The following is an 18994-nucleotide window of genomic DNA, read 5'->3' as shown; positions in this document are numbered from 1 at the left end:
ATAGAATATCTGCCGATTAGCCTAATCCTTAACTGAAAATCTATTTCAATAAAGATTTACCATTGCGTGCGCATTTGAGCCTGGGACTAGGCATTATCTGTGTCCAGAAAACTGTCCCTTAGTTCCTGGGTTTCTGTTTGATTCTGACCCCTGAATAGAAACAGAACATCTATTAATCAAATACCATACAATAAAGCATATCTGGTATCAGATAGATTTGGTTGAGAGATTTTCTCAAAGTTACTTACAAAAACATAAGATGGGGCAAACCTGATAGGGATAACTAATAATCTAATGTAACACAGGAGGATTATTTTGATCTGGATTACAGTAATGTTAAATGGATGGGCCATCTCGTCTCGTTCAGTCACTTCTTTTCGCCGCTGGGGGATGCTGTTATGCCGTTGCAGTAGTCCTACGCTCCCCACGGCTCAAAGGCTGGAATATAACTAATGTTAACCAGTACGAAGCGATCCTCCTCATCACAATTTACTGGAAGGAGACAGAGAGGGAAGGGGAGAGACAGAAATAGAGAGACTGAGTGAGGGAGAGAAAATACACAGAGAGATTTCCCTCCCTATCCATGGCGTGAGAAGGCTGTTGGACCGTGGACCCTGCTGTACCGTATGTCCTGTCTGCGCGTGGCTTCAGGTGCACGGCTTAGTAGCTACTGCTTATCTGACGGAGAGAGGGAGGAAAAGAAAGAAAGAGAGATAGAGAAAGAGAGAGCAAAAGAGAAAGAAGAGGGATGGGTGCAGAGTATGTGAGGAGGGAGAAGTCACTGTGATTCCACCCAGCAGTGAAGTTTTCTCTAGCTCAGCGCTGCGCTGCTCGTCTCCACCTGGTACCCGAGGTGAGTTACTGTGTGGAACATTAATAAGGTAAGGATAGTCTGGCCTGTGTGGGTGTTTGTGCAAATCCATAGGCATGTTACAGTTGGCAAAGGCTCTAGATGTTTTTATGGTGCGCATGCCACCCACCCTGTTAGTAAAATAACAGGGTTTATGTTATGGTATGATGTTATGTTACAGTGTGCGTGTGTAAGTGTGCATGGGGTGTGAGTGTGTTTCTGTGCTTGTCACAGGTGACACAGAGTGAGAGCGAGTGCAAGACTGGGAGAGAGATGATAGCTGTGGAAGGATTACTCAGCATGGACCTTCCTGCCCTAATGATCCATTAATGTCACTCACATGCACACACGCGCGCACACACACACCTACATGCACACACAAATATACATATAAAGACTGGCACACCCATAGGCTTGCAGACACATCTACAATCACTCTGATATGTGATTGGTTCTGATGCTGCCTAGTAGAGCTGTAATTGGTTCTGATTCTGCCTAGTTGAGCTGTAATTGGTTCTGATGCTGCCTAATAGAGCTTTGATTGGTTCTAATCCTGCATAGTAGGGCTGTGATTGGTTCTGATGCTGCCTAGTAGAGCTGTGACTGGTTCTGATGCTGCCTAGTAGAGCTGTGAATGGTTCTGATGCTGCCTAGTAGAGCTGTAATTGGTTCTGATGCTGCCCAGTGGAGCTGTGACCAGTTCTGATGCTGCTTAATAGAGCTTTGATTGGTTCTAATCCTGCATAGTAGGGCTGTGGTTGGTTCTGATGCTGCCTAGTAGAGCTGTGACTGGTTCTGATGCTGCCTAGTAGAGCTGTGAATGGTTCTGATGCTGCCTAGTAGAGCTGTAATTGGTTCTGATGCTGCCCAGTGGAGCTGTGACCAGTTCTGATGCTGCTTAATAGAGCTTTGATTGGTTCTAATCCTGCATAGTAGGGCTGTGGTTGGTTCTGATGCTGCCTAGTAGAGCTGTGACTGGTTCTGATGCTGCCTAGTAGAGCTGTGACTGGTTCTGATGCTGCCTAGTAGAGCTGGAATTGGTTCTGATGCTGCCTAGTAGAGCTGTAATTGGCTCCGATGCTGTGTAGTAGAGCTGTGATACCATTGTTTGTCCATTTCCAATTGCCTGCGCTGAACCTCTCCGCTAAAAATAATAACCCTGAACACATACACTCACTGAGCACATGAAATATAGACGAGTGACACGAACAAGAGAGACAGAGAGAGAGAGACACCAGGAGAGGGACAGAGAGAGAGAAACACCATGAAATAGAACTGGGTCATTTTGAGTTTGCTTTCCAACCTCGGGCTGTGGCATAAAAGAGAGGGAAAGCGAAAGAGAAATAAACAGGGAGGGACAGATAGAGGGTGGAGTGGATACAGTGTACAAGTGGAGGTTGAGGATGGTAACTGATCTACTATAGAATATTAAATGTAGAGAGTGGGCTATGTTGACTACACTGGACTGTACATCAGAATATGAGGTAGAATGGGCCTTCTGCTGTTGGTCAGATAACTGTAACAGGAGGCGATGTTTCTCTTATTCTGGTTAGTCAGCATGGTGTGTGTGTGTGTGTGTGTGTGTGAGTCCTGACCTTCATAATAAGAGCTGTTTACTGCTTACTCAGTACCAATGGATCTTCTCGTTTTTTAATGGGTTGAGGGGTTTATTTGGGTGTGTCTATTCTTATTCACTATGTTTTCTTACTGTGTTATTATTAATGAAGTGTCGGTTCTCATTGAAGTGTACTGCTATACTTGTGAGGTCCAGATGTCCTCAATATTATTTTAGCACATGACTAGTGAGGACATTTTTCTGGTCCCCAGTTGTATAAGTACCTTTTTTTGCTCAGGTTGAAGTTTGAGGCTGTAATGGGATTTTCTAGGTTAAGATTAGGATTAAGGTAAGGTGTTAGAAAGGATGTTTTGTTTTTTATTGGAACGCTGTTGTGATCCATAAGAAGTTCTGAGAAGTATAATAAAACAAGTGTGTGTGTTTGTTTGTGTGTCTGCGTGCCTGCCTGCAGGTCCTCTTTGTCCCCAGTATGAGTAACATATACGAATCTGCAGAGGCTACCCTCGGCCTGTGCAACTCTTCCTGTCTGACCAAGGTAGGTCAAACACACTCCATTGATTAATTGACAAACAAATGGATTAATTGACAGTGGCAAATGTACCAACCAAACAATTAATTGATTGATTGATTGATGCCAGGTTGAGCTGAGAGTGGCTTGTGGAGGGATCTCAGACCGAGATGCCCTTTCTAAACCAGACCCCTGTGTCGTCCTTAAGATGCAATCACACGGACAGTGGTTTGAGGTACTGTTTGTCCCTTCATATCGCTCTGTCATGTCTCTATCACTGCCCCCTCTATCATGTCTCTATCACTGCCCCCTCTGTCATGTCTCTATCACTGCCCCCTCTGTCATGTCTCTATCACTGCCCCCTCTGTCATGTCTCTATCACTGCCCCCTCTATCATGTCTCTATCACTGCCCCCTCTATCATGTCTCTATCACTGCCCTCTCTGTCATGTCTCTGGCACTGCCCCCTCTGTCATGTCTCTATCACTGCCCCCTCTATCATGTCTCTATCACTGCCCCCTCTGTCATGTCTCTATCACTGCCCCCTCTGTCATGTCTCTATCACTGCCCCCTCTGTCATGTCTCTGGCACTGCCCCCTCTGTCATGTCTCTATCACTGCCCCCTCTGTCATGTCTCTATCATATCCCCCTCTGTCATGTCTCTATCACTGCCCCCTCTGTAATGTCTCTGGCACTGCCCCCTCTGTTATGTCTCTATCACTGCCCCCTCTATCATGTCTCTATCACTGCCCCCTCTGCCTTGTTTTTGCCTTAGTGGTGTCTCAGACCCCGATCTCTGTCTCTCCCTAACATTCTTCTAACCCTCCACACCAAATTCTTTACTTTGCAGAGGTATCTAAGCCCCCCAAAAAATATAATTAATACATTTTTGTTGCATATCATTCCGTATTATTCTAAATTCCAAAATGTTGATGATAAAGTCAATATGTCTAAATGGGCTAAATCAGATATATAATTTATATAATTTTATTATTCCTGGTTGAAGGATTATTCTGTTATTCTTCAAATTACAATAATGCGTAGAGAACTAAATTTGATATTCTGAATCAATGCCTGTTGAAGGGGTTTAGTCAATGCCTTTTGTAGGGGTTGAGTTAATAAATGTTGAAGGAGTTTAGTCAATGCCTTTTGTAGGGGTTGAGTTAAAACCTTTTGAAGAGGTTGTGTCAATGTCTGTTGAATGAGTTTAGTCAATGCCTGTTGAAGGGGTTAAGTCAATGCCTTTTGTAGGGGTTGAGTTAATAAATGTTGAAGGAGTTTAGTCAATGCCTTTTGTAGGGGTTGAGTTAAAACCTTTTGAAGAGGTTGAGTCAATGTCTGTTGAATGAGTTTAGTCAATGCCTGTTGAAGGGGTTTAGTCAATGCCTTTTATAGTGGTTGAGTTAATACCTGATGTATGGTTTTTATTCAATGCCTGTTTTAGAGGTTGAGTCAATGCCTGTTGGAGGGCTGGAGTCAATGTCTTTTGTAGGGGTTGAGTCAATTCCTTTTGTACGGGTGGAGTCAATGCCTGTTGCAGGGGTGGAGTCAATGCTTGTTGCAGGGGTGGAGTCAATTTCTGCTGCAGGGGTGGAGTCAATGACTGTTATAGGTGTGGAGTGCAGTTATTACACATTGACAGATCAAACGCATGCATCAAACAGGAACATTGCTGGTAATGAATGCAATATAGCGTGTTAGATTTGTCTTTTTTAGCCAATAATGTCAAAACTAGGATTGGGTAATGTGCTGACAGGAGTCAAACTCCAGTCTTACCTTCTTAATGGTTCTGGTAGCTCAAAACTGTTTATTTACCCTGAAGGCTGGGGAAATCCCCCACTTCTACCAGTACTATGGCGTATGCTATAGTTTTTAGAGTAGTAATACTACAGTATTTATAATATACTAAACTTAACTACGGTATGCTACAGTAAAGTCAGCAAACCATGGCAGTGAATTCTATACTATTCCTGTTCAATGCATGTTCACTAAATATGGTAACACCACACTATTTAGAGCACATTGGTACTTCTTTCCCATGGGCAGGTGGACAGGACAGAAGTGATCCGCAGCAGTATAAGTCCAGTTTTCTCCAAGGTGTTTCTGGTTGACTACTACTTTGAGGAGGTCCAGCGTCTTCGCTATGAGCTCCATGACATCAGCTCCGCTCACAACGGCCTTAGAGACACAGACTTCCTTGGAGCCATGGAGTGTACCCTGGGACAGGTATGTGGGTGTGCCCTCAGGTCAGTGCGCAGCGGGCAGGTGACTGTGGGACAGTTTAGGGCTTAGTGCCTGTGAGGAGTGCGTGAGCTGCCTTAACTGGGCAACGGACAGTTTACTGGTTAGAGAGTTGAGCCAGTAACCAATAACACTGTGCATAAGATAGCGCTTTTCTACCTGTTTGTTAAACTGGTGTGTATGTCTGTTTGTCTTTCTCTGTGTGTGTGGTGCAGATTGTATCCCAGAGGAAACTGACCAAAGCATTACTTAAGCAGGGAAACTCCACCAGCAAGTGCTTCATTACGGTGTGACGCATGCACAAGCACACACACACATACACACACACACACACACACACATACACACACACACACACACATACACACACACACACACACATACAAGCTTAGATGATTTATCTGATGTTTTTTGTTCTCTAGGTAACATCAGAGGAACTGTCAGGTAATGACGACTATGTAGAACTCTCCTTCAGTGCTCGCAAACTAGACGACAAGGTGAGTGTGCATGTGTTGGTGAGTGTGCATGTGTTGGTGAGTGTGCGTGCTCAGAATACGGTGTGTTTGCTCTTTATTTAATGTCTTCAGAGATGAGAGGATAACCCTGAAGTTTGGAAGCAATACCGACAAGCAAACCAAATGTGTGTGTTTCTGTAGGATTTCTTCAGTAAATCAGATCCATTTTTGGAAATCTTCAGAATAAATGACGATGGCAGTGGATCACTAGTACACAGAACAGAAGTAAACCACACACACACACACACACACACACACAAACACATACACACAGATGATAGTGCCATGTTTGAATGTGTGTGTGTTTTCTCAGACGGTGATGAATGACCTCAGCCCTGTGTGGAGGTCATTCAAGGTCTCTCTCAACACATTGTGCAGTGGAGACCACGATCGGCAACTAAAGGTAAGACCACAACCATAACATGACCATAAAAACATGCCGGCGCCTTGGGGAGCCACACACACGTGATGTTAATGAGAATCCTCCACAGAATTTGATTTAATCTCCCCGACATAATCCCAAATCAGCCTATAACAGTCTGGTGACACACTGACAAACAATATTTTAATAAAACAGTGTTTCCAATAGTCCCATGGTCGTGTTATTCTAAACATTTAGTTTACCTGGCAGTAGCTGGGAGTGGGGACTGTGTGACCTTAGAGAGATTCTAAACGATATTGTCTTCATGAATAATCATTAGTCCATTAATTATGCAAACCCTCCTTAACACTGCGTGGCTCTTGTCAACTTAGTCAGCAGGACACACACACACACACACAGTTACCTGTTTCAAGGCTGTCTCTGGGGAACAAGGTTGACTAAATTAGGGCTGTGTGAATTCTGAATTAGAGATTATTGTTTTAAGTCTTAATCTGTTACCAATATGTTAGGTCAGAATCACTGTGCAAGACAGACCTATGTCTGAAATAAAACACTTTAAAATGGACACGAAACTACAAATGTGATGACAGATTGTGGCTCTCTGTTTTTTAAATGTATTCATCTGGCATTGTTGTTGCGTCTTATATGATCACGATTCAGGTCCCGACCATTGCTGTCTAATGGCCATTCACCACCCTGACTGAACACACACACACAAACTCTCTACAGCTGAGTCTCTCTCAGCATCTCCAGATTAATATTTCACGACCCCCCCCCCAACGAAACCAGCTGTCAATCATTTAGCAATGCATTTCCGTGTGTTTTTCGGGTGTGTGTGTAATTGCGTGCGTGTGTGTGAATGCGCATGCCTGTTTTGTGTGTGCTTACGTGCGTGTGTGTTTCAGTGCACAGTGTATGACTGGGACTCCAATGGGAAGCATGACTTCATCGGAGAGTTCCACACCACATTTAAGGAGATACGCACAGACCTGGACGGGAGACAGGTACACCCTAACCCAACCTTAACCCACCCATTATCCTAACCCAAACACAACCCTAACCCAACCGCAACCCTAACCCAACCATAATCCTAGCCCTCTTAGGCCATGTTAGTCTAGGCGTGGGAGCTCAAGCGTAAATCAGATAGTCTCCAAACACTACAACCTAATCAATTGCCTTGCTTGGAGTTCCAAAAGGTGTTAATTATTGTCTTAATTGCCACATTGTATGATAAGGCCCTGGAAATATAATTGAAACCTCGTCAAGCAATGATGAGGTATAGCCTTTTGAAAGGTAAATCGTTATTTGTCTGACCAGACTAGGACAGGGCTTGTAATGACTGGTGGGCTTTCTTAAACAGTGTGTAGTTCCTGTCACCGTGGTCTTCTACATAAATATAAAGGAAATGTAAATGACATGAAAAGAATTAGCAAAAACAACATATGCTTTCAAATGGCAAGTGGAGAGGAGTTTCTTGAAATGTAACATTCGATAAAAGCCTTAGTGATGGGCACCACCTCTCCACAAAAAAAATACTAAAACCTTATTCAACCCATAATCCTAACTCCGACCCTGACCCAAACCTAATCAAACTTATGTGTATGTATGTATGTATGTGTGTGTGTATGTATATCTGTGTGTACGTGTGTGTGTGCGTGTGTGTGCGTGTGTGTGTGTGTAGATGCAATGGGACTGTATAAACCCTAAGTACCAGATGAAGAAGAAAAACTACCGGAACTCTGGTGTCGTCGTCCTCAACCACTGTAAGGTAACACTCCTCCTTTCTACCTGTCTTTCTTCATCCCAATCCCCTCTTTCTACCTCTTCATCCCTATCCCCTCTTTCTACCTCTTCATCCCTATCCCCTCTTTCTACCTCTTCATCCCTATCCCCTCTTTCTACCTCTTCATCCCTATCCCCTCTTTCTACCTCTTCATCCCAATCCCCTCTTTCTACCTCTTCATCCCAATCCCCTCTTTCTACCTCTTCATCCCTATCCCCTCTTTCTACCTCTTCATCCCTATCCCCTCTTTCTACCTCTTGCTTTATGTTAAATGAATGATACAGTATGAAGGTTGTTTTGAGAAGTGTTTATACACTCATAAGCGTGTTATGAAGGCTCTTGTGCAGAAGGCAACCCGTTATTCATTGGTTATGGTTATTGGTTACTAGTGTTCCCCCGGCACACATACACAGGCACACGTGTTTTTCTGTCGTGTGGGAACCAGAACAAATGTTCCCTAACCCTGACTCTAGCCTTAACCCTATAACCCTAATAACCTAACCATTATACCTGAACTTAACTTAGCCATTATGCCTAGCTCTAAACCTAACCTGTAATGCCTAAACCTAAAAGTATCCTTAATTCTATTACTAACTCCATTTGTAAGTTTTACCCTAAACCTGACCTCTAAGATGTCCTTGTGGTGGACAGACAAGTGGTCCAAATCAAAGTACATTTGTCAGGATTTACCAACTTTGTGAGGACCGTTGGTATTAATTTACTCTGTAAACACTCTCACACACACACACACACAAACACACACACACACTGATGATAATGCCATGTTTGAATGTGTGTGCGTGTGTGTGTGGCTTTCTTTTTAACGACAGGTCATAAAGATGTATTCTTTCCTGGATTACATTATGGGAGGCTGTCAAATCCAGTTCACAGTAAGTGTGTTTGTGCATGAAGGGTATCTTTGGTGTCCGTGTGTGTGTGTGTGTGCCTGCATATTTGTGTGGTTGAAATCATGCAGATCAGTGTTTAATTTGCAAATTGGGAAGTGCTGGATAGTGAACTCCGGGGGGGGGGGAGCTGGCGGGCTCAGAGGTATTTGAACGCATCAGTAAAATATCCACTAATGAAAAACTGCATATCATTGCATTTATGAAGTGGCGCAGAGTAGAGCAGAGACATTTATTGTACAGAATGTTCATATTTAACAGTATTGGCAATTCCACTGTAGCAGCCCACCCTAAAAACAAACATTATTACCATCTGCACACGAAAGACCCTGGAGACACAAGGCCACAGAGCGAGTGATGAACTGAACTGAAATAATGGCAGCACAAATTAAAACACAAACATTTGAAAGGACAACTTCATGCAAGAAAAACCAATGAACTCCTGTCTCTCACAATTTGACGACAGGCTTTTTTGTTCATGACGTTAGCATGCTAGGTTGGTCGCTATAGAGCGTGTATTTGTTACCAAAGCGACCAGAATGGACTCTTGTGTGTCGAGTGATCAGGCTGCTAGCCGTCCTGAAATGTGATTTTGGGCCTTAGCCCCATTAGTTGAAATGTTAGCCCCCTAAGTTTTAGCCCCCTTGCTGATTTCATCTGGCCCCTCGGTCACTTTATCCTGGAGCCAGCCCGGAAGTCGTGTCTCTGCTTCACCCGTGTCTCTGCTTCACCTGCTCCACCAAACAGAGGAGCTGATTGCCCAGGTGGCAGCTGAGGTCCCCAGAGGATGTAGTCTCCACTGCCGCACTAAACCAAACTCTGTGAGGCAGTGAGTTCGACAAGGAGCCAAACACCCTGTTGACCAGATGAGAGTGGGAAACACTGAAAGCAACCGCCACCTTCACTGACATGAACGTCACTCTCAACCCATTAACCTACAATGACATTTTTCGTTCTGTTACATTTTTGGCCGAACATAACTAGTAAGGCATCTCCAATATTCAGTACCTGGTTTTGGATGTAAGAAAGCTTGATTTTTGTCAGATCCCAGAAAATTACAGTTAGAGTAACATCCAAGCTGAAAGGGTTAGATCCACCCAGACAAATATATCCACCTGGGATTGAAAGAACACTGTGATATATTTTTTCCTATGGGAGGGAAAACTTAGATTTTTTTGTCTGTTCCTTTTTAAGCTACTCCACTCGCCAGATACTGCAATTCTATCCACAGTAGGGATTCCAACAGACTGCCTCTCACTACTTGAGTATTTGTATGCATCATTTTCACAGGAGTCTTTTTTGGATGGAAGCTGTAAAACGTGGTTACTAAGGGCACTTCTGTTGCCAAATATCTCAACACCTCTGATGTGAAATAGCCATAAAGTGTTGGAGGTCTTTGCCTCTGTTTAGTCCCATGGCTGCCAAGCTGTGACAGCCTGAGGCAAACCCATGCACATGTAAAGATAGTGTGTGACTGTGTATAGCCTAGTCTCATAGTATTCATACACCTGGGACACTGAAATTATTGTGATATATTTGGTACATTTAGTATGGCAAATAGGGGTAGTGGTAACAGATTAAGACTCAGACACAGATTAAGCCTAGTCTAGGACTCTAAAAACAAGCTCAGTAGAGAACCAGCTGGACAACAAACCAAAATATACCTCCACATCCAACAAAAATTATTTACTGCCCTTCGGATTAAGCTTTTGCAGTGGTCAGCACAGTCCCTGACCTAAATCCCGTTCTAAACCTGTGAGGTGAGCCAAAGAGGAGGGTCCACAAGATAGGAGGTGTATGGGGGTGTAGTCTGGAATCTCTACGTGTTCTCCCACCTCATCACATGTTATAGGATGTGAATATTGGCAGAGGGAGGCTGCACTGGGTATTAAATCTGAGGGTGTCAATAATTGTGTTGAAGATGAAGAACGCAGAGTTGATGATTGCAGCAAGCTTTCCTCATTGGCACCCGGATTAAGTAATTCTTCAACACTGCTCTTCCAACCAGGAAGACACGTGGGTCAACATGTGTGAGGACACGCTCACTCTCATGACGACCTCGGGTTAGCTTTGCCTGAGGGAATCGTTAGAGCGTAGTGAGAAATCAGAACCGCTAGAGCAATCAAGAAATCCCTGCTGCCTTCCAGCTCCCCAGCCAATTTGCATGGCCCTTGGGGCTTCCTAGCAGCTCACATATTTTGGTAGCCCATCAAGTCTTCTCTATTCAGCAGTAGCCTTTCTTTCAAACCATTTATTTTTTCCTGCGAACGGCCAAAATAGCTGCTGACTTTTAAATGACTGCAGCTAATTAATAAACAACTGTTTGATATTTTCCTTGCATTTCTGACATGCAAAGTTATTAAGATAATCCCAGGACACAAAAGGAAAAAATTTTAACAAGCTATTAAACCTCACTACATTTTATTCTTTATGGTAGAATTTAGAATTTTATTTATTAAGCAGTAGATCAAGACAACTTTTAGCATTTTTGCAAACTATTTACATTTATAAAAGGGGAACAACAATTACATGAACACGCCTTTCAAATGGCCAAGCTCCTGAAAAAACACACTGTTTTAAAAAAGTTCCTCATATTTCACCACCAATCACAAGCCAAATCAGAAAACTGCCAATCACAATCCAAATCAGAACACTACCAATCACAATCCAAATCGGAACACTACTAATCACAATCCAAATCAGAACACTACCAATCACAATCCAAATCAGAACACCACTAATCACAATCTAAATCAGAACACTACCAATCACAATCCAAATCAGAACACGACCAATCACAATCCAAATCAGAACACCACTAACCACAATCCAAATCAGACCACTACCAATCACAATCCAAATCAGAACACCACCAATCACAATCCAAATCAGAACACCACCAATCACAATCCAAATCAGAACACTACCAATCACAATCCAAATCAGAATACCACTAATCACTATCCAAATCAGAAAACCACCAATCCAAATCCAAATCAGAACAGAAATCAGAATCAGCCTCAGTTGTGCAGCAGGTCCTTTTCTGAGGGCTGCTTTGTCTGTTTCAATGGGCTGGAATCAGTGTTGACTCTTATTTTGTCTTGTTAGCATTTGATTGGTATACAAGCTGGGATTTTTTTTTGTTGGGAACATGACTACCTTGTCAATGTTTTTCCCCTTAAGGGAACACATTTAACTATTGCTATATTAAACATATTATAATAAATTGTCAAGGGCTTCTGATCACATCTTCATGCCCTGGGATGCCAGAACACAACAGACCAAAACTGAGATGTTCTGGACCTAAGCAAAAAGGTGCCAGAACACAGACGTCCAAATCTAAAATGTACTGGACCTAGCCAAATAAGTGCCAGAACACAACAGTCCAAAACTGGAACCAGGTCATCAAATTAACTGATTCCAGATGATGTAGGATTAGTCTCAGTATGAAATTACAACCTTTATTTTGGTTCCATGACTATGTGTGTATGTGTGTGTGTGTGTGTGTCCCAGGTGGCTATAGACTTCACAGCGTCAAACGGAGACCCCAGAAACAGTTGTTCCCTTCACTACATCCATCCGTACCAGCCCAACGAATATCTAAAAGCCTTGGTGGCTGTGGGCGAAATATGTCAGGATTATGACAGGTAACTATCAATTATCCAATCAATAAAACGAATCAGTGGGGTGTAAACAAACGAGATGATACCATCTGCAGTAGCTTCTATACGCACTGCAGCATGCTGATAATCTGTAAATCTCTCCTTCGCTCTGTAGTGATAAAATGTTTCCAGTGTTTGGGTTTGGAGCTCAGATCCCACCTGACTTCAAGGTGAGAGATATTCAATCAAAGTGGCTCTGGGGTTTTTTGGGGAGTGTTGCCGTGAAATTGACTGGTTGGTCTTCAAAACGGTGTCACCACGCTAGAAAATATCACACTATGCTGGGAGGTGTGTGTCTGTGTGTAAACACCCCTCTCACACGTTCTCAGGTCTCTCATGATTTCGCCGTGAACTTCGATGAAGACAATCCAGAATGTTCCGGTGAGCATCCTGACCACCACACGTCCAACACAAATAAACAGTAAACAGCTGGTCTGTTACGGATGGAAGACGTTATTTTTAGCTGAGCCTAAAAAACACTTATCTGAATGTGTGAAATGAGACACACTTTACTTGGTGGAGCATGTATGTGTGTGTGTGTATGTGTGTGTATGTGTGTATGCGTGTGTGTGTGTGTGTGTGTGCATGTGTGTGTGTGTGTGTTTGTGTGTGTGGGTGTGTGTGAGAGCGAGAGCCTTAATCCTAAATACAGAAACTGTGTTATATCCACAAAATCAGGGCTTTGCATCTCCTTGATCATTCAAAGAGAAGATGTTTTAGCTACTTCATTACTGTTGATAGAGACATGTTGTTTATTTTTAACTGTGTGTGTCTCTGTGTGTGTATGTTTGTGTGTCTGTTTATGTTTCTTTGTATGTGTGTGGATGTATGTCTATATGTCCTTTGTCTGTGTGGATGTATTTTTATGTACGTCTTTGTGTCCTTGTGTGTGTGTGTGTGTGTGTGAATGTGTGTGTGTGTATTACAGGTATCCAGGGTGTAGTAGAAGCCTACCAGAGTTGCCTTCCTAAAATACAGCTGTATGGGCCAACTAACATTGCTCCCATTATTCAGAAAGTGGCTTCTTCTGCCTCAGAGGAGATGCATACTAAGGAGGCTATGGTGAGACTGATCAGTGACCTTTCATCAAGCTTTTTTCAGTCAATCAATCAAATGAATTTATAAAGCCCTTTTTACATCAGCAGTTGTCACAAAGTTATTTTACAAAACACCCAGCCTGTAACCCAAAGGAGCAAACATCAACAGTGTTGAATTTCAGTGGCTAGGAAAAACCCCCTAAGAAGGCCGAAATTTAGGAAGAAACCTAGAGGGGAACCAGGCTCAGAGGGGTGACCAGTCCTCTTCTGGCTAAAACACAATTTTGCAAACCAGGCTGGTTTTATCAAAATACACAATTCACAAAAACACACACCCAAACTGCAAAGTACCTCATATATCCTGCAAAATGAAGCAATGCAACCAAAAGTACATATCGCATTAGCAAAATCTAACTTTTGCACGAAATGGCACACACTTCATTCATATTACCAGTTTTTTGTTTAACCAACTACACACTGTTATGCATAATGAAAAGCACTCTTATCTTTAGTATGCTTTGCCATAATACTAAAATAGTTCAAATTGTAGAAAATTATTTAGATTGTTCACATGCACAGAAATATTTTCAGATACACACACATGCTGTTTTGTTTTTTACCAAACAAGTCAGTGCAACATATGCACAGCAGATATATTTATATTGGACTGAACAAAAAACATGCTCACAAAAAACAGTAAACTGAAAAAGAAAAGTGCAGAAAGAATTAGCAAGAGAAATTATTAGACACAACTTGCCACAGAGCTGGGTCTGGCCACAACGCAGTCCACATCACAGGCAATATCCTCCCTTGCCAGACATCGAGGGAAGAAGCGCCTTGAGTGCCTCATCCATCCCTGAATCGCACCCACATCAATCTCATCACATGCTTCTTCCATAGACTGCATAAGAAGCATGTGCACAAAGGGCTGCCGGTCATATACCTTCCACCGCCATGCTGAAAATAACTCTTCTATGGGGTTCAGAAATGGTGAGTATGGTGGGAGGTATTGCACGAGAAATGGTGGGTGGTCAGCAAACCAGTTTTGGACTGGGGCTGCACGATGAAAGCCCACGTTTTCCCATAATACAACGTACCGGTTTCTTTGATGGTCTGCATCATTCATACGCTCTGGTTGTATGAGAATGTTGTGGAGTCTGTCCAGAAATGTGAGAATATGGGCTGTGTTGTATGGTCCAAGGTTGGCATGACAGTGGAGGACACCATGCGTATTGGAGATGGCCGCGCACATTGTGAAGTTCCCACCACGTTGGCCAGGAACATCTATAATGGCTCTATGCCCAATGACGTTTCTCCCCCTTCATCTGGTCTTTGCTAGGTTGAACCCAGCCTAATCTGTAAAGATGAACTCGTGGGATTGCATGAGCATCCATTTCCAGTACTCCCTGAAAACAAAGAACAAAAATCTGTCAATATGGTGTTATCCAGTAAACCTCTTTGTTTCTTTGAGAGTTTCTCTCAAACGGCACCTTATAAAGTTGTTTCATTCTGATTTGGTTTCGCTTGAGAATGCGAGCCAATGTGGACAGACTGACTCGTTGAATGTAGTTGAATATGGTGTTGTTTTGGATGATGTGGCTTTGAATTTCTCATAATCTGATTTCATTATTTTTCCAAAACCAAGTTTACAGCGGCAGCTTCCTGAACCCCGGTGAACATTTGGCCCCTTCCTCCACCATGGTGGCGTCTCTCAGTCCTTTAGAAAAACTCAAAAAACTAAAATATAGGGCTTGGACAATGCAGCCTAAAGATATTTCCCCCACAGTAGAGTACATTGTACAGGAAACGTGTACAGTCAGTGTATGACATCAGCCATTCATGACATAAACAGGTGTCACCCACCTGATACATGATGACATGGGGTGTACTACATAGTGTGAAATACATTTTGGTTACATACCTGTAGTCCAGTCTAAATGTCCATATGACACAGGTGACAGTAAAACGGCTCAAGTTGGGCTGCACTCCTCTCACATTGGTCAGCCCATGGTTGATGACATGATCAACCAAGGGTTGCTCTGATTTCATTTGAAAGTTGTTGTCTTCTTTGGCCATGAACTCCTCTACCAGCTCTACCTCTACCTCTCACTCTTCCTCCCCCTCTCACCCCGCCCCCCCACCTTCCTCTTCTTCTCTCTGCAACGTCTTCCATTGTTGTTGTAAAACAAAAGGTAGTGCTTACTTCCTGATTGAACTGGTAACAATTAACCATTGAGGTGTATGGCCAAGTGCCATGTGTATTGGCCAATTAGCTCATGTAGTGTCATTCTGAATGGCAGTGTTTTTTTAAATGGCAAACGTGTGAGGGGGGTCAGCAGAGTTGCAGCTGGAATTGTCGGATATCATCTTGATCTGAAACACAACCAGGAGGACTTTGGACAGGGACAGCAACAACTTTACACACATTTCTCTGAGGAGAAACAGCTATTTACTTTTTGATCAAGCATAAATAGGTTTAAATTGGGGAGGTGTTAAACAATAGAAATGACTTTACCTGCAAAAAAGGTGAGAATCATTAATTCACACGATACATCCAATTTGGTGATGTACAGAAAATCTAGTAGATCAATGCAGGCATCCTCTCCTGTGTGAAATATAAATGGAAAGCACATTGGTCCACAACTTGTCCTTGCCCTAAATGACATTGGTACTGGTGGGGGTGTTGTAAATGAGAGGACTGGTACTGGAGCGAGGAATGAGGAGCTGAGCACAGTGCAGGCTTAAGCCTTTTTGGAGTAGCAGACACTTGTCCTGCTTTAATTTAGCTTCAGTAAAATTCAGCCGTGGCACTTCATCTCCTTTCATTACATTTAGGCCAACAACATGCTGTTGAAATGTTGAGTGCTTCTTCTCAGAGAGCCAGCTTCAAAACAAAATATATAGACAGTATATATGTATATATATAAGGTTTTTTAATGCAATTGTTTTTCATTTGTTCTCATATTTTCCATGTAGTTTTTTTTATATTGTGTCTGTGTTTGTGTGTGAAAAAGTCTGTAATGCTAAAACACATTTTTGTCTTTATCTTGATTTATCCTCCAAAATAAAACACATTCACAAAGTTGGTGGGATTTTTTTTCACTGTTCATGATAGGAATATTAATTAGCAAAACATCTGCTGGCAGAATGTAATAATTAGAGAAGAATCTGAACATATTTCTCCCTTCTGTCCATCCTCTTTAGGAGTATTTCATTCTGTTAATTCTGACTGATGGGGTGATAACTGACATGGCTGACACCAGAGAGGCTATTGTTCACGCTTCCCATCTGCCCATGTCTGTAATCATAGTGGGAGTGGGGAACGCTGACTTCAGTGACATGCAGATGCTGGACGGAGATGATGGAATACTCAGGTATGTCAGATACACCTGTCTGTCTGTGTGTACGCTCAACATTTATGATGTTAATATGATGACTCATACAAATATGATAACATTTCTCAAGGTCCCCAAAGGGAGAGCCTGTGCTCAGAGATATTGTCCAGTTTGTTCCCTTCAAAGACTTCAAACATGTAAGTCTGTGTGTATGGATATGTGTGTGTGTGCGCGTGTGTGTGTGTGTGCATGTGCTCATGTATGAATAACAGGCAGTGACGCGCTGTAGCTCCGCTGGTCAAAACGCATTTATCCGTTGGCTATTTCCCGGAGGGTTGTGTGTGAGTGTGTGTTTGTGTGCGTATGTGTGTGTGTTTGAGTGTGTGGGTCATGGTGTATTCAGATTCTGACAGGCGGGGGAAATCAAAGAATTACGTCACAGCAGAACAGATAGAGAGAGACAGAATAGAGAGCCAGTTGAAGAGAGGTGATTTTCTGCTCTGTAGTTTCCTTTCAAAGAGGATCAGAAAGACAAAGACCTTGAGAGGACTGGTAATAACATGTAGATAGGAGAGGGGGGGTAAAGAGAGGTGGGAGAGTGGGGAGAGATGGGAGGAGAGGCGGGAGAGCGGGGAGAGGCGGGAGGAGAGGCGGGATGACTGTATACAGTAGTTTAAATGACACTGTCTTCAATCATAACAGTGATCTCCATTATTGTTATTCATTCAACCTTTGAAGCAGTTTTAATACAATCTCAAAAACCTTAAATGAAGGAGTTCCAAAACACAATATGCAAAAACAAATAGTTAATGTATGATCTTGGCTGTTTAATCATGACTGGGCTAGTCAGTTTCACGAGGAAGGCATGACCAAAAGTATTTCACATAGCTGAAAACAGAGGAGGGATCACCTTCAGGGGGTCTTAGACTGCCAGGCCAGAGCGGGACACCCAGGCATCCTGTTCCTTGTCGTCTTCTTAGGCGTAGGCAAGTAGCTCATCAACTGGAGAAAGATGCTCCCAACTTAAATCTTTAACGAGCCTGCCTACCATCTCCTTCTAGTTCGACTCAAAACATAACTAGTAGAATACAGTAGCTAGTTACAGTAGCTCGTTTGCTAAAATTTTATTTAGCTTCATAATCACAGTGAAGCATTTAAGGAAAAACAAATGAATTGTTATCATGACTATAGCGAAAACCAAAATGTTAATTATTTATTCACAAATGCATAGGAGCCCACTGGCTATTCGGGCACCATAGCAACAAAGTCTCTGAGGAGTGCATTTGCAAAAGTGTGTGCATGTGTGTAATATACTGTGTGTGTGTGTGTGTGTGTGTCTCCCCAGGCGTCCCCGGCTGCACTAGCTAAGAGTGTGTTAGCAGAGGTGCCCAATCAGGTGGTGGATTACTACAATGCCAAAGCAATCCACCCTAAATGTCTGTCTGACTACAACGAATCTTCCAGAGCCTTCAGCCCCTGACATAAGAACACACAGACATGTTAAACACACACGTTAAACACACATACATTAAAAAACCAAAAGAACCCCATCCATCCACCCACGCATTCTTACAGTAGGGTAACCTAGAGACGTAGTTTGATCTGAGGGTTTGACTACATAGTGGACTACTGCATGCTGTCACACAGTCATTATATCCCAGATACTGTGTACATTCATGATTAAAAAGAAAACATACTGGCACACAGACACACACCTTTTAAAGGTGACTTTTAATATTTTGAAGATTATTGCATACAGTGTAGGCTAAATAGGGATTAGTAAGAGATTTACCTAATGATGAGAACCATAATATCAATTAGGTCATATTATTGCAGTGTTTAGGGGTTTTGGTAACTTAGTAGCCTTTGTAAACAAATAATGTATAGCTTCAAATCATGTTTTAAAATAAGGTTGCTCGTACGGAATATAATTCCTTCGGCACCACTGGTTATTTCATTTAGAATCGAATGCTATTTGCATGTGGAAATATCATGGGATGCATTTTCTCTGTTTGCGTTTCTGTTGGTAGCCCACTCTCTGATGGTATGCACATCTTACAGAGTGGTATTTAAGGGTTGAGGATTATATACTGTTAGGTGTGTTGTATATGTCTTTTTCTACAGGTTTGTTGAGAGTTTGCTAAAGAAATAAATGAATAAATACAACATTGTACTAATTTCATAACCTTCTTAATTAATTA

The 18994-nt window shown here is 42.5% G+C and overlaps 1 protein-coding gene across 2 annotated transcripts; it reads left to right on the top strand.

Annotated features, from left to right (window-relative positions):
• Window positions 1-500: 500 nt before the first annotated feature.
• Window positions 501-18959, top strand: cpne4b (copine IVb). Of its 2 annotated transcripts, none has more exons than XM_010873352.4 (18): window positions 501-853; window positions 2878-2961; window positions 3065-3169; window positions 4980-5159; window positions 5390-5461; window positions 5597-5671; window positions 5831-5914; window positions 6003-6092; window positions 6977-7075; window positions 7753-7839; window positions 8685-8744; window positions 12273-12406; window positions 12537-12591; window positions 12751-12802; window positions 13350-13483; window positions 16663-16832; window positions 16924-16990; window positions 18139-18959. In XM_010873352.4, exons 2-18 carry the CDS (start codon window positions 2896-2898, stop codon window positions 18271-18273), a joined length of 1665 nt encoding a protein of 554 aa, XP_010871654.1. In that variant the 5' UTR covers window positions 501-853; window positions 2878-2895; the 3' UTR covers window positions 18274-18959. The 2 variants fall into 2 exon arrangements, with proteins under 2 accessions (XP_010871654.1, XP_010871653.1); XM_010873351.4 differs by having other exon boundaries at window positions 501-881.
• Window positions 18960-18994: the final 35 nt, after the last annotated feature.

This window comes from Esox lucius, chromosome 10, assembly GCF_011004845.1.
Source record: "Esox lucius isolate fEsoLuc1 chromosome 10, fEsoLuc1.pri, whole genome shotgun sequence".
NCBI classification, from domain to species: Eukaryota; Metazoa; Chordata; class Actinopteri; order Esociformes; family Esocidae; genus Esox; species Esox lucius.
Note: the sequence above shows the minus strand (reverse complement) of the source record. Positions and strands in the feature narration are given on the sequence as shown.